We start from the raw sequence: 16,892 nt of genomic DNA, 5'->3' as shown, positions 1-16,892 counted from the left end.
GTATAAATTATAGCAAGGGCAACCACACATACACTCACACAAATATATATGCAGCAGGCAAATCATGACCTTGAAGCTCAATCTCCAAGAAGTTGCAAGGTGGCAGTGGCGATATGCAAATTGCCAATCCTACTTACAAACCATGCTCCTGGGCAGGCTAAGTTGGCACTGAATGTGTGGCAACACTTGCCCGTTTCTCTTAGCATATCTCTCGGTGTGTTGGCGATTAATGCAAATGACGCATCTCACTGTATGTTTCAACATACATGTGGTTAATAAATCTGAATCAGAATCTGTGCTTGTGCATCCTATCTTAAAGAAATTTCTCTCAAATTACTGAATGGATTTATTATCTTTTATGATACCAAATATACTGTTTCCAATTTATTAGGAACACCTATATACCTGCTCATAACACAAGTATCTAATCAGCCAATCACATGGCAGCAACTCAATGCATAAAAGCCTGCAGACATGGTCAAGTTGTTCAGACCAAACATCAGAATGGGGAAGTAATTATAGGAAAGATTTATAGGAATTATAGGAAAGATGTCAACAAATTAGAGAGTACAGAGGAGATTTGCTAGAATGTTACCTGGGTTTCAGCACCTAAGTTACAGAGAAAGGTTGAACAAGTTAGGTCTTTATTCTTTGAAGCGTGGAAGGTTAAGGGGGGACTTGATAGAGGTATTTAAAATTATGAGGGGGGGTATAGATAGAGTTGACATGGATAGGCTTTTTCCATTGAGAGTAGGGGAGATTCAAACAAGAGGACATGAGTTGAGAGTTAAGGGGCAAAAGTTTGGGGTAACATGAGGGGGAATTTCTTTACTCAGAGAGTGGTAGCTGTGTGGAACAAGCTTCCAGTAAAGTGGTAGAAGCAGAGTTGAAAATTGGATAGGTATATGGATGGCAAAGGAATGGAGGGTTATGGGCTGAGTGCAGGTCGGTGGGACTAGGTGAGAGTAAGCGTTTGGCACGGACTAGAAAGGCCGAGATGGCCTGTTTCCATGCTGTAATTGTTATATGGTAATGTGATCCAAGTGACACTGACTGTGGAATGATTGTTGGTGCCAGATGGGGTGGTTTGAGTATCTCAGAAACTGACCTCCTGGGATTTTCAAGCACTACAGCCTCTAGTTTATAAAGAATGGTACAAAACACAAAAAAAAACGAGTGGCAGTTTTGTGGGCGAAAACTCTTTGCTAATGAGAACTCAAAGGAGAATGCCAGACTGGTTCAAGCTGTCATAATGTGACAGTAACTCAAACAAGCACACGTTGCAACAGTGAATGCACAGTATGTCAAACCTTAAAGTGGATGGGCTAAAACAGCAGACCACAATCATACTCTCAGTGGCCATTTTATTAAAGTAGCTACTGAGTGTATATATGAACCCTTTCTTAAAGAAATCTCTCTTAGTGAACTGATTTCTTGTCTTTTATGATAGAGACAGCAGGCCTTTCTTTACAGTTGCTGACGGTTTTTGCTTGTTCAGTATCTGGAAATCAATCTGCATGATTTGTTGCAGATGCCACTGTGTCAAGAAGTCATCCAGAAGTTGAGTGGGCGGGAGCATGTGCCTCTGCCCATGTGAGGTGTTTTGGGACTCTACCCATTTCTGAGAGTGGAGGCCACAGAAACGAACATGCCTTTTCACCTGTGGAGTTAGTGTGGAAAGTCAGGCCACTGGCAATGCACGTTTGCCAAAACTCTTTAACTCTCTAACTATAGTAGTGTGAGCAGTTTTGGGCCTCTCATCTAAGAAAGGGTGTGCTGACATTAGAGAGAGCCCAGAGGAGGTTCATGGAAATGAAAGCGTTAATGTATGAAAAGCATTTGGTGGCACCGTGCTTGTACTCGTTGAATGAATGAGGAGGACCTCATTGAAACTGATCAAATATTGAAAGGCCTAGAGTTGACATGGAGAGAACGTATCTGACAGTTGAAGAGTCTAGGATCAGAGGACACAGCCTCAGAATATTTGTCCCTTTAGAACAGTGATGGGGAGGAATTTCCTTAGCCAGAGAGTGAGCCTGAAGAATACATTGTCACAGATGGCTGTGGAGGCCAAGTCATTGGGAATATATGAAGTGGAGCTTAATAGGTTCTTGATTAGTAAGGGTATCAAAAGTTACAGGGAGAAGGCAGAATAGGATTGAGAAGGATAATAAACCAGCCATGATGGAATGTCCGAACAGACTTGATGGACCAAATAGCCTTATTCAGTCCCTATGTCTTATGGTGCAATAACCTTAAATAAAACATTATTTTTATAAGGTCAGAGGCCTGAAATGTTAACTCATTTTCTCTTTCAACAGATACTGCCTAACCTGCTGAGAATTCAGCATTTTGTGAATTCACTTTTAGTCTCTGGTTTTGATTTCAAAAGCCAATAAAAATATAGAGCAAGGGAGTGTTTCTAACAGTTAAAATGAGAATGACAGATAGTTGGTCATGACCAAAGGCTTGGTCAGAACAGCTTAAGAAGCACCTTTAATACAGAGGGTGTTAAAATAGGGAAAGGTTCCATTCACCACAATTACTTGTCAAGAGACCTGAAGGGTGTTAAGTTCCCATCAGTTCCTTAGCTTGGTGGACAACAAAGGTCCAGTTGGTTGAAGGACCCCTTCCCACACTGTATTACTTAATGACTACCAACAGACTTTCCCAAATAGGTTCCAAACAGTGCAAAATCTGTGTGTGTAGCCAACTTCTGACAATCATAAAACCATCAGACGTAAGAGCAACATTAGGCAATTTGGCCTATCAGGTTTGCTCTGGTATTCAATCATATCTGATTTATTCTCCCTCTCAACCCCATTCTCCTATCTTCTCCTTATAACCTTTGACATCCTTACTAATTAAGAACACAGCAACCTCTGCTTTAAACATGACTTGGCCTACACAGCTGTCTGTGGCAATGAATTCCACAGATTCACCACCCTCTGGCTGAGACTGTGGCCTGCCTTGGGCTTCGTGTCTGTGGACTCACTTTTGTTCTGAATGCCACTTACTTACTTTTATTGTTTGTGCAATTTGTTTTTTCTCTCTCCGCACATTAAGTGTTTGACAGTTTTTTTTAAATGGGTTCTTTTGGGTTTCTTTGTTTTGTGGCAGACTGTAAGAAGACAAATTTCAAAGTTGCATATACTATACATACTTTGACAATAAAAGTACTTTGAACTTTTGAGAAGAAATTCCTCATGTCTTTCTAAATCAGGGGTTTCCAACCCAATACCCAATGTCGGTTAATGGTAGGGGTCCATGGCATGAAAAAGATTGGGAATCTCTGTTCTAAAGGGATGTCATTCTATCCTGAGGCTGTACCCTCTGGTCCTAGACTCTCCCCCATTTGGATACATCCTGTCACATTCACTGTGTCTAGGGCTTTCAGATTACTAAACAACCCAGACTGGGTGTTCAGCAAAGCAGACACCATGCTTCGTTGAGGAATAGGGCAATGCAATGTAAGAATTGCACGTGGCCACCAATAACACCAATGCATGGCTTTGCAATCTCTCTCAGTGAGCCTAGGCAGTGGAGCATGTCAACGAACAACAAAGCTTCCAACAAGGCAAAAACTGAGAAACGCAATTAATTCCTTTTATTTTGCTTTAAATGTGCAATACACAGTGATTCAAAGTTGGCCATGAGACTCTTTACACATACACAAAAAGAAGATAAATTATTGGTTGTGGATTTGCGTATGATTTGAAGCTGAATTATTTGGGAAATAATTTAGAATGCTCGTATTCGGCATGACGCAACCTCCACGTGCTGTTAGCTGGGAGATCAATCCAGTACCGAGGACTGACACCCAAGCTTCCTATCTCCCAGTGGAAGAGGCAGGAACAAACATCAGACAATTAAGGCCAAATATTATCATGATTCTTCTGCGCCTTGTCCATGGAGGAGTCTTTTTAACTTGGAGATTTTTGGACAGCAGCTAACCAGAAGTTGCTCCATTTCTCTCCGCAGAATTATGCTTCAAGCTCAAAGCCCATACCGACCTTGTGACCGCCAGCATGGATATTCTTGGCATCTATCAGTCCTGATAGTGTCAACTTCACACCTGTGCAGGGAAGGAAAGGGAGAGGAGTCAGGACACTCGAACATTGTAGGATATAATGTTCCCATCATGGGATCCTCGACAACAGGGTTTCCCAACTTGGGGTTCACAGACCACTCAGTTAATGGTGGGGATCCACGAGTTTTGGAACCTCTGCTTTACTCATGTGATGCTATGGGTGCCAGGACTCTGGCATGTGTTGGTCACGACGATCAGAATACATCTTACTTTGGAAGTAACATTTCACTCCTGTTCTTCTCACTCCCTCGTCAGGCAGAACAGTTTGATGCATCTTCTACAAGTTAGAGTGCTCAGGCACTAAACAGCACACTGAGGAAAGAAGAAAACTGTCCCCACACATTTAACACTCACGCCTACCCAAGTTGTTCACAATCTTCTCTGTCTAGCTTCACTTAAGCAGGCAGCAGAGTGATTCTCTGCTGAGTCCCTGCAATAATCATGCAAGAATGTATTATACACACAAAATGCTGGAGGATGCAGGTCAGGCAGCATCTATGGAGAGGAACTGGGCTGAGACCCTTCATTAGGACTGGAAGGAAAGGGATTTTATGCCGGCTTCTTCCCCTTTCCTTTTCAGTCCTGAAGGGTCTTGGTCCGAAACATCAACTATTTATTCTCCTCTGTAGATGCTGCCTAACCTGCTTTCCTCCAGCATTTTGTGCGCGTTGCCCCGGATTTCCAGCATCTGCATTATCTCTTATGTTTATAATGAATTAAATATGATTTATAATAGTGTTAAATTTCCTAATGCATAGCCTGTTAATCCCAGAAAAGATTAAGAGATTTTTGCTCAGCTGTAAAACTATCCATGGCCTGCTATACATCGATAAGGTGCACAGACTTTGATCAGACAAATGGGTGAAGTCAGATGTATCACTTCCTTTCCTTCTAAAATGAGGAATGGCAATTAATTGACACTGTTGTGTTACAGAGCAGAGCAGAGCACAGCTCACAGAGATATACGGTGAAGCTAAGATGGGTGACCATACACACCTGGTCTAAGAGTGTGGGTATATCCAAGTCCAATCAGGGTAGAATTGTTCACTTTGGCCTGAAACAGAACAAAGATTTAAATTAAGTGGACAAACAACCACAGTAACAGAGGAAAATTTACCATTATCCTGAAATACATCTTTTCTCTTGATCCCATCTTTAAATAAATTTGAGATTTTTAATTACTATTAAACAGCTAAATGGGCTGCTTTCAGTTGAATTCTAGAATAAGTGAATCACAGAAAAGTCTCAGTAGCCATTCCTTCCATTATCCTTTGTTTTCACTTGGAAAGATGTCCTTCACTAGCCTCCCTAACCATTGAGGAATCTTAAGAGATTTCGCCTCAAACAGGATTCCCACTACCTAGGACATGCCCTCTTCTTAATGCCACCATCACAGAGAAGGTACAGGAGCTTTAACACACACACACTCAATGCTTTAGGAACAGCTTTACACCCCCTCCACTATCAGAGTTCTCAATGGACAATGAACACCACCTCTCTAGTTGCACACTTATTTAATTTTTATACACATTTATTGCAATTTATAGTATGTATATTTTATTTTTTGCACTGTACTGCTACAAAACAATAAACGTCATGACATACACTTAGTGGCCACTTTATTAGGTACACCTACTTGTTAATGTAACTATCTAATCAGCCAATCATATGGCAGCAACTCAATGCATAAAAGCACGCAGACATGGTCAAGAGGTTCAGTTGTTGTTCAGACCAAACATCAGATTGGGGAAGAAATGTGATCTAAATAACTTTGACCATGTGATCGTCGTGTGTGAAAATCTCAGGAGCTCAGTTTCCGAGACACACAAGCCACCAACAAGCTGCAGAGTTTAAAGTGAATGGTGTGGAAAAACAGAACAACATTGCCTGGCATTCCTGTGAATAGAAACGCCCTGTTAATGACAGAGGACAGTGGAGAATAGCCAGACTGGCCAGCTGACAGTAACTCAAATAACCACATGCTACAAGAGGGATTTTGCAGAAGACCACGGACATACAGAAATACATACTGTGACCACTTTATTAGATATCTCCTGTATCAGTATGCATCAGTGATAATTAACCTGATTCTGATTTATTCTCAATCTGCATACTATTTTCCCAAAATTGTTTACCTCTTCCCCCCTTCCAACTGGATCCTTGAAACCAGAGCATTTAGAACTAGCTTTCTTTTCTGTGCTTGTCCTAATGCCTGGATATAAATTCCTGTCAATGATATCAAGTCCGGACGTTACTCACCGATATATAGGTGTCTTTGTCTAGCTGGTACTTGGTGGCAATTCCAAAGCGAGTGTTGTTGCTACCAGCAGTCCAGGCAAGGTTGACTGCAGTCTCCACCTTGTCGTTCACCTTCTGGTAAATGGACCCTCCAAACTCTGCACCATCGTTTCTGAAGGACAACAAGGGAAAGGAATTCAAGACTGAAGCTTAGTTATCAATCGTACATTGAAACATGCAGTGAAATGCATTGTTGGCATTAACAACTAACACACCTAAGGGTATGCTGCAAGCGCCCTATGAGTGTTACCACACATTCAGCACCAAAACAGCACGTCTACAATGCTCAGCAGAACATTGGGCAATACTCATTGTATCAAAATTGATTCCAGAAGTCTAATGACACAGCAGCCAATTCACCAATACTTCCAAACGGCTAGTAATACCAAGAACTGTCTTCCATAAATTAATCCAGGGTTTCCCAACTTGGGGTTCACAGACCCCTCAAGGAGTCCATGGCATAAAAAAGATTGGGAACCCTTGAATTAACTTGATGCAACCATCATTTTCAAGCTTTCTATATCACTGCCCGCTGGCTTCACATTATAGGCAGTCAGGAAAAAATCAGTATACTATAGGAAAAGGTGTACAACTGATAACTCAGGAGAGATTTTTAGACAGGTACACAGATGAGCAATATGGGCCAACCCAGGTCAAAGTGGCACAATAATGTAGCGGTTAGCGTAACACCTCACGGCGCCAGCGACCCAGGTTCAATTCCCTCTGCTGTCTGTAAGGAGTACCAACATTCTCCCTGTGATTGGGTGCTTCCTCCGGGCACTCTGGTTCCCCCCACACAGATGTAATCCGGCAGCACAGGCTCACTGGGCCAGAAGGGCCTGTAACCATCGAAATCAAAGGGAAGAACTAAGTCAGTTAGACTACTTAGTTGCTCTGCACAAGCTGAGTTGGTGGGCCCCTTGCTGAGCTGTATAACTAGAATTCTAATTTCATTCTTGTGAGCTTTGGGGCTGGGGAGCCAAGAATTGAAGGGCAAAAGTTTACAGTGAAAGGGGAAAGATTTCATAGGAACCTGATGACCAACCCTTTCCAGAGAGGCTCATATTATGGAATGGGGAAATGGCTGAGGTAGATGCAATAACAATATTTAAAGACAGCTGGACAGGTACATGGATAGGAAAAGTTTAGAGTTGGAGTTCCTAACCTTTGTTTTAATGCCATGGAGCCTTACCATTAACTGAAGGGTCTGAGGACCCCAGGTTGGGAAGGATATGGGCCAAATGGGTCTAACGTAAGATGGCACAGTAGTGTAGTGGTTAGTGAAATGTTTTTCAGCACCAGCTGCAAGATCAATTCCTGTTGCTGCCTGTAAAGAGTTTGGTACTTTCTCCCCATGACTGTGTGGGTTTCCTCTGGGTGATCTGGTTTCCTTCCACATTCCAGACGTATGGGTTAGTAGGTTAATTGGTCACATGGGTGCAATTGGGCAGTGCAGACTCACTTGGCCCAGCTACCATGCTGTAATTTAGTCATAGAAAAATACAGAACAGAAGCAGGCCATTTGGCCCATCTAGTCCATGCCAAACCATTTATATTGCCTGTTATTTTAAAAAAATTCCTACAAAAGACTACCTGTGACTTTTTTATTTTAAAAGAGGTACAGCACATTAATAGGCCTTCCTCACAGAGAGTGGCCGAATCGAACACAGGTTGGTGAAGCTGTAATAGCATTACACTGTAGGCAATGTTCTGTTGGCACAAAGCTTTGCAATACATGTGGGCTGTCCCCAGCACATCTTCAGACTGGAACATAAATGACGCATTTCACTATATGTTTCGATGTACATGTGACAATCTTTAATCTTTATCTCAGATGGCCATCTTAGTCAGCGTGGGCCGGTTCTCTGCCACATGGCTTTGAAGCAGCTGATCTCTGACCAGGCTTTCATAGGGTTTACGTGTAAAGCTCCCAAACCAGAACCACAATAGACAATAGACAATAGGTGCAGAAGTAGACCATTCGGCCCCTCGAGTCTGCACCGCCATTCTGAGATCATGGCTGATCATTCACTATCAATATCCAGTCCCTGCCTTGTCCCCATATCCCTTGATTCCCCTATCCATCAGATATCTATCTAGCTCCTTCTTGAAGGCATCCAGAGAATTGGCCTCCACCGTTTTCCGAGGCAGTGCATTCCACACCTCCACAACTCTCTGGGAGAAGAAGCTCTTCCTCAACTCTGTTTTAAATAACTGACCTCTTATTCTCAATCCATGCCCCCTGGTACTGGACTCTCCCAACAATATGCTGCTCCTGACTAAGACTGAGCAGGTAAGGTACATCGTCACTGGAAATGACAGTCAATGAGTAGACAAAATCTGGTCCCCTGTTCTCAGATGTACTTACACATGGGTATGCAACTGGAAATCCCCAGCCCGATAACCCAAAGAGAAGTTGTTCTGCGCCAGCTTGGACTTGGCTGTGTCGAAGGCCATTTGGTGGCCGATAAGCCAGCCTTCGTACCCAAAGACTGCTGCACTGTGGATGGTGGGGCCAGCAAAGTCAAAATCGATATCGCAGCCCAAGTTAATGTAGTCTCGCTTATAGGCAGTCTTCAGCTTTCCACTCTTCTTTCTGCAAAGCACAAGATCCACATCACTTACATTAGATGCATCATAACAGAGACTTAGTACTAATCCAAGATCCCAAATGAGGTTCTGACTCTCCCAACAGGTGGAATTTCACAGATACATCAGGCACCCCTGTTAGGAGTCCATTCTACATGGGCAAATCTAAACAAAGCATGAAATTGATGGGCTGAATGGCCTAATTCTGCTCCTGTCTTATCCAATCACACCCATACAGTACTTGTTGGCTAATGAGCTAGCTGTCATGAACACCCCAGCGCCCAAACTTTGCAGCAACTGTTAACGGGACGTTAATGCAAAAAGTGCAATTGACTGTATGTTTCAATGTATACGTGATAAGTAAACTTGTAAGCCCCTGCATGAAACTTCACATTCACATCTATACTGATGGCTCCCTTTAACCAGAGGATCCAGCCTTCGAATTGAGCGGTGTCTACTTAGAACAGAGATGAGGAGGAATTCATTTTGTCAAGAGTGGTGAATCAGTAGGATTCATTGCCATAGACAGCTATGCAGGCCAAGTCATTGGGTATATTTAAGGCAGAGGTTGAGAGGGACAATAAATCAGCCATGATGGAATGATGGAGCAGACTCGATGGGCTGAAAGGTCCATTTCTAGTTATGTGTCTTATGGTCTTAACCCAGTGAATTTGATTCCTGTTCTCTTTTGGAAGCTTCTAAAATGCACTCAATACTCTGCAACAAGCAGGGCTTCTGCCTATGTGATCTTGCTCACTGTCCCGTTCTTAGACACTGACCAAACTTTCTATTTATAATCAAACTTTATCTTCTGATTACAAGATGTACAGTACGAGGGGGTGTAATTTTAAGTGTTTGGAGGAAAGTGTAGGCATGATGTCAGAGGTAGGGGTTTTTTCTTGAGATTGGTGGGTGTGTGGAATGCCCCAATAAAGGTAGAATTAGAGGTAAATACATTAGGAACATTTAAGAGACTCTTAGATAGGCACATATCTGAAAGAAAGATGGGAGGGCTATATAGGAGGGAAGGGTTAGATTGATCTTAGAGTAGGTTAAAAGACTGTGGGCAAGGCCTGTACAGAAAGCTCTAAGCTATAGGAAACTATACACACTGCAGAACAATGGGGAAAGGGCAAGGGGCAGTCGCCATCTGGATTGCTTTTGCATTGAGTTAGCATGGACCCAATTACACAGAGTAGTGGGTGCATGGAGCGCCCTGCCAAGGGTGATGGTAGAGGTAGGTATATTCGGGGTATTTAAGAGATTCTTAGATGGAGAAATGGATGATAGAAAAATGGAGGGCAATGTGGGCAGGAAGGGTTAGATAGAAATAAAACCAAGGGTAACAATGGCAGTTAACTTTACCTGCACTCTGCTGTTTTATGTTCTAATTTGTATATCACAGAAAATGCTCTCAAGTTCCATCAGTAATGCTCAACAGTGCGTAAAATGCCTTCCAGGCAACCTCTGTACACTAGCCTCACTGCAAACAAGACATATAGGTTGAATAAGACTCAAATGACTGTGGCAGTATTGGAGATGCTTCTTCTCAGCCACCTTGCTTTCAGTAAAAGTATAAATGGCCAGTTGAAGCATTACCCAAAACTAGGTAACAACCACTGTAATACCCATCCAAGTCTCTTAAACACTGTAATTGTACCTGCCTCTACAGCTCCCTTGAAAACTCATTCCACATACCCATTCCTTCCATGATATACAAGTTGCCCCTCACATTCTCTTTAAATCTTTTTTGTCTCATCTTAAACCTACGCCCTCAAATTTTAGAGTTTCATACTCTGAGAAATACACTGTCCAGAAGAAGACAATGATAAACCACTTCTGTAGAAAAATTTGCCCAGAGCAATCATGGTCATGGATAGAGAAAAGAGCAGCGTGCAGGAGGTCTCCCCACCCACCCCCCAGGCAATGAGCCTTCACAGATTAAAGACTTATACAAGACCATAAACGCTCATGCCATACATAACGATGACCTTGGGGAAAAGATAGTCCACCTTATCCATTCCTTTCATGATCTTACATATTTCTATAATCCTCTTATGCTCAAGGGGAAACAGTCTCAGCCTATCCAGCCTCTCATAATTTCCTCTCCTGGTAACACCCTCTTGAATGGAAACGGTGCTGTTAAACGAAATAGAAAATTCAAAGACTGAATGCCATCCCATCAGCCCCACCTTAGTCAAAAAACATCCAAACTTTACCCTGTGTTTGGTACGAATGTTGTATCAAAGGTCAACTTCAGTCCTTTTGCAAGCTGTGGATAAATCAGAGATATAATGCTTTATGTGCATAGTGAATAAAGCAGTCAAATACACCACCTTTGAACAATAACTATTATAAGCAGCAGATGCTGGGGGATTGCTTTTTGAACTATAAACTGCCTTTTCTAAAAGCCTGCTTCTAGAAAGTGCTGTCGGGGTATTAAAACAAAAGCCTTGAGCCATCTTAAACCTCTTTTTCCCCAAGCAGCTAATCTGATCAACCATTCTAGTTAGCCCCCCAACAACCACCTCTATCTGCACTGTAAACATTTTAAACCACGTTTTATACACCTGCTTACAATGCAAGTACATGCTGATATTATTTATTTACACCCATTCTATTCCACTCTGCTTCATTCATGTTAATCAGAGCACTGTGCCAAAATACATAACCCCATTTCCCCCATGTCATCTTAAGGCTTCTATTTCCAATTCAGCACTTGGGTTCCTGGGGATTATTATTTCACAGGACCTCATGTCTGGTGAACACCATCTCCTTCATTACAAAAAGCACAACAGGTTGAAGCTGGAAGTGGATGGGCTGAGGCAGCAGAAGTCCACTCCTGTACCTAATAAGATGGCTGCTGAGTGTATATGGTGAATAAAGTCAACCCCTGATCCTTAAACAGAATGCAACAATGGTCTGAGTTCTGAGTCATTGTCGCTAAGATTCATTGCCCAATTTATTTCACATCTGTCAGTGAGGCAATCAGAAAGCCATGAATAAGAATCTAATTTAAAATGAATAAACAAACTGGTAATGTTGCCAGGCTGCACTGGGAGGCAAATTACTAAAGCACAGTCAGCAATTATTGAACTAATTGAAATGTTTGACAGTTGACACAATCTGTGCCTAACAACAGTAAATAGTGACCTGAAAAATGCCTCTACTGATAAAGGAACAATCTGTGAAAGCAGTACACATTAAGGGAATCAGGGAGTTGCATGCTCCATTGCAACATTAAAGAGCTGCAGGAGTAAGTAGGATAATTAAATTAGTTAAACTGGTCAACTGGAAAACAAATGGGCAAATATATCGCTTTGGTGACGGGAACATATACCCACAACCAATTACTTTTACACCTTGGGATTGTGTATGCAAATGTGCAGATCAGTCAGCAAGTCATTTTTATCATACAAGGCATATTCTGTATGCAACATGCCAGACAACTCTGCTTCCAAATAATAAAAATTAAAAGGAACCTGATGCAATTGCCCAGGGTTCATTTTAGAAGATAGAGATTGATCTGAAGAAGGAGCAAACTCTACCCAGTTTGCGGCTCTGTTTTAGTAGGTTTTTTTAGCACTTTTAAAGCCTTAAGTTTGTGTGAATGGTTCTGGTATAGAGTAGAGCATGTTTAGATGTTCACCAGATAAATAAATAAACTTGAATCTTGAATAGAACATTGAACAGTGTAAACCCTTCGGCCCACAATCCTGTGCCAACCTTTTAGCCTACTCTAAGATCAGCCTAACCCTTCTCTCCCACTTAACCTCCATTTTTCATCTTGGACTGATTCAACAGGCACTGCAATGAGTTAATAACCTAAACAAGTTTCCTTTATATAAACATGAGATACTGCAGATACTGGAAATTCAGAACAACAAAGTGCAGGAGGAACTCAGAAGGTCAGGCAGCATCCATGGAGAGGAACAAACAGTTGACATTTCAGGCTGAGACCATTCATCATGGCCTCATTCCAAAATGTTGACTGTTTGTTCCCCTCCGTAGACGCTGCCTGACACAGAGTTTCTCCCGCACTTTGTACTTGTTCCTTTATACCAATTTGTGTTTGCAGACCCCTCCCATTCTACAACAGCAGCATTCTGCACTGCATACCTGATCTTCGATGGTGACCTCGGAAGCCACAGTGTTTTCTGTAGTCCATTTCTTGGTGAAGGTGATGCCATAGTCCTTCATTTTATACTTGCTTTCCAGGCTGCCAGCAGCTTTACCTGTGTCGGTGTTTGAAGTTCCAGAGATATTAAATTCCTAAAAGAGAACACAATTTTCAGATCTTTCCTATCCCCTTATCATCGCTTTGGCTGTCCAGGGCAAATAAGGTAAGATTTTTCAATTTAGTTAAAAAAAATTCTTCAACAATTTCATCACAGGAAATTAAAATCGAACCATGTTTTCAGTAAACAGTGAAAGCACGCAGCTGGTGTACCAGGCAGAGACCTTGACAGCCAGTCACAATGTAATTCCACATGCTCCTCCAAAACTTGCTGAAATGGCTCTTCACAAGTTATTGAATCAGAATCAGGTTTATCACCAACATACATAGTGAAATTTGTTGCTTGTGGCAATATAGCACAGTACATAAAATATTCCTGTAAATACATTAAAAATAATACAGAGCGAAATAGAGAGGTAATGTCATGGATTCAGAAATGTGATGGCAGAGGGGAAGTAGCTGTTCCTAAAACTTTGTGTGTGTCTTCAGGCTCCTGTACCTCCTCTCCAACGAGAAGAGGCCATGTCCTGACTGGGTGGTTAGGGTCCTTAATAATGCCTTCTTGAGGCATCGCCTTTTGAAGATGCCCTCAATGTTGGGGAGGCTGGTGCCCATGATGGAGCTGGCTGAGGTCACATCTTTTTGCAGATTTCTCTGATCCTGTGCAGTGGCTCCTCCATACCAGACGGAGATACAACCAGTCAGAATGCTCTCCATGGAACATCTGTAGATATTTGCCAGTCTTTGATGACATAACAAATATGTTAGACCCAGGATAGATCTTCAGAGATGTTGACACCCAGGAACTTTTGATGCACTGTTAGGTATTAATTTGGGGGGGGGGGGGGGGGGTGTGAGAGAGACAGAGAGAGACATGGGGTTGCAGAGTGCATATGCAAGAGGGGCAGGCACAGTGTTTGTGGACAGGGACAGAGAGAAAATTATTCTTCAGTTAAAAAGTCCAAACTAAGGAAGAAAGTATCTTACAGAAGGACTCATTGGTAGTTCCACTGAGACCTAACACAAGACTAAAAGCTGAATACAAAATGCCATTAAATCCAATCAGCTGCTTAAAAATTTATGGGAATATCCAACGGGAACACAGGTCTGAATAAGCACCAATGCTGAGCTCCTGCCATTGAATAGCATACTTACAACAACAGAATCTTTTACAGGCACAGGCTCACCCATGGTACTATGCAAAAGTTTTAGGCACATATACATAGCTAGGGTGTATATATACCCACTACCATGGGAGTGGTGTGGAACATGTGACAGAGGAGTGTCAAGGCCGGAGGGGTTGTCACAAGTGGACACACACCCAGCCCCGAGACACCAGGTAAAGCCATTTGATTCCAAACGATTGGTTTATTGATCATTGCAGAATGTCTCTCTGGTGCTTCCTGCTCCCTCCCTTCTCCCTTTCCACAACCATGATTCCCCTCTCCCTGCCCCTTTCCCACTCTCAGTCCAAAACAGAGACCCATTTCAGAATCAAGTTTATCATCATCCACGTTATGGATGTGCTGAAGATGGCACCAATGAACAACACAACTAAAGGCAACGTCCTTAGAACAGTACATGAAACTAATTACTTTACTACTACTACTTTCAAATATGATTCTGCTACTGTTGGAACCTGTGATTTACACTTTGATGGTGTGTTTTAGGGCCAATTGAACGATCTGGAGCTTTGCAGTTTCTAGGGAGATCGGTGAGGTTGTGAATGGAGCGTGCAGCCTGAAGGACAAGAAGCCTGAAGATGGGGCACAAACCCATGATTGACTCCATTTCTCAATGAGCAAAGCGTCGGGCAAGAATGAAATCAACGAAGATGAGAGTGGAAGGTGACCTGATACTTAGCACTGGTTGCCTGCGTTTGACCGCTCTCTCTCACCCTCTCGCTCGATGCTGCCTGATGATGATGTTGGAGTCTTCGATTTTGGGCAAGGTTTAGACACTAGAACACTAAAGCACAGTACAGGCCCTTCAGCCCTCGATGTTGTGCTGACCCATATATATCCTAAAAAAGTAACCTTCTATTTTTTTCTTTCATCTATGTTCCTGTCCAAGAGGTTCTTAAATACCCCCTAATGTTTTAGCCTCCACCACCATCCCTGGCAAGTCATTCCAGGCACCCACAACCCTCTGTGTAAAAAACTTGCCCCTGATGTCTCCCCTAAACTTCCCTACCTTAACTTTGTACAGGTTAGCTATGTACAGGTTTGTGGATTGCACTCTGTAGTTCATGTTACGATGTGCTTCTGGTTACCTCCTTTACATTGCTATTTTGTGCGATTTTGATTGGGGCGGACTGGCTCTGCTGCCTGTAGTCAACAAACGACAGTGCTAAATTAAACTGAACTGGACCAAAATTAACTTTCCTAGACTGTTTCAATGACTCTGTGATGTTTTATACTCTGTGTTTCTCGCACGATTTTTGGCATCTGCACAATTTGTTCTTTTTTTGCGATTTGGGTGTTTGATGCTTTTCTTTAAACAGTTTCTTTGTTTTGTGGCTGTCTGTGAGGAAGATGAATTTCATTGTTGTATACTGCATGCTTTGTAATAAATGTACTTTGAATCTTTGAAGTTACTTCTTTTTTACAGCAGTACAGTGCAACACAAAATTACTGCAGAACTGTGTAAAAGTCTTAGGAGTCCTAGCTATATATATGTGCCTAAGACCTTTTACACAGAATTGTACACACAGCAGTTAAATGCAAATAAAAGTGGAATCCAATCTATTAATGTCTTTGGAAACAGTTTCTTCACTCCTGGCATCAGATTTCTGAATGGACCATGAACCAATAAACATGACCTCACCTTGTTGCTCTCTGACTGTACTATTTAATTTTATACAGCTTATTATATAGTTACAGTAGTATTTATGTATTGCATCGTACTGCTGCAAAAAAAAACAAATTTCACAACATATGTCAGTGATATTAAACTTGATTCTGATTCTGCAAGCACTGTAAGGAAATTCTAAGTAGAATTTGATGCAGAAAATTATAAATATGATATATATTTGGTAAGAAAAATCAGTCAAATTAATATGATCGATATCTGAGTTAAGAAAGTACTCCCTACATGAATTCTACCAATTAGCCTTTGCTAGCAAACACTTCAATCCTTAATTCTTCCTCTTCTAATAAAACAAGAGCTCTGCATGGTACATATTCCAAAGATTAATCATTCGCCATCATGACACAATTGTTCAACCTCACCTTACCCAAGAAGCATTAATGCAGAATTATCTGGTTGTACCATGGCTTGGTCTTATAGCTGCTCCGCAAGAAACAGCAGAGAGTTGCAGACATCACTCAGGACATCATGGTGTCTCCTCTTTCCTCCAAGGGGACTACCTACACTTCTGACAGCCTTGAGAAAGCAGCCAACATTATCAAAGACCTCAGTCATCCCTGACATTTTCTCTTCTACCCCCTCCCATTGGACAGAAGATATAGAAACACAAACCACTGGGCTTCTAGCTCACTGTTATGAAACTATCGAACAGTCCCTTAGGATGAGTAAATGGACTCTGGACCTCACAATCTACCTCTTTATGACCTTGCACCTTATTTACTGTACTGCACTTTCTTTGTAACTATAACACTTTATTCCTCATTGTTATTGCTTTCCCTTATACTGCTTTTTTGCACTTTGTAGGAGCCA

At 42.0% G+C, this 16,892-nt stretch overlaps 1 protein-coding gene across 1 annotated transcript in view; it reads right to left on the bottom strand.

The window, feature by feature from the left end:
- Positions 1–3,585: 3,585 nt before the first annotated feature.
- Positions 3,586–16,892, bottom strand: part of vdac3 (voltage-dependent anion channel 3) — a 28,160-nt gene continuing 14,853 nt past the window's right edge. Inside the window, exons 4-9 of the mRNA XM_059963192.1 lie at positions 13,097–13,249; positions 11,197–11,249; positions 8,757–8,984; positions 6,350–6,500; positions 5,087–5,144; positions 3,586–4,075 (exon numbers count right to left, since the gene is read on the bottom strand). Coding sequence (XP_059819175.1) covers positions 3,984–4,075; positions 5,087–5,144; positions 6,350–6,500; positions 8,757–8,984; positions 11,197–11,249; positions 13,097–13,249 — 735 coding nt within the window. The 3' untranslated portion in view covers positions 3,586–3,983. The remainder of the gene's footprint in view (positions 4,076–5,086; positions 5,145–6,349; positions 6,501–8,756; positions 8,985–11,196; positions 11,250–13,096; positions 13,250–16,892) is intronic.

The sequence above is a fragment of the Hypanus sabinus genome, chromosome 1, assembly GCF_030144855.1.
Source record: "Hypanus sabinus isolate sHypSab1 chromosome 1, sHypSab1.hap1, whole genome shotgun sequence".
Classification (NCBI taxonomy): Eukaryota; Metazoa; Chordata; class Chondrichthyes; order Myliobatiformes; family Dasyatidae; genus Hypanus; species Hypanus sabinus.
The sequence above is the reverse complement of the archived record's forward strand: the minus strand, read 5'-3'. Positions and strand labels throughout refer to the sequence as shown.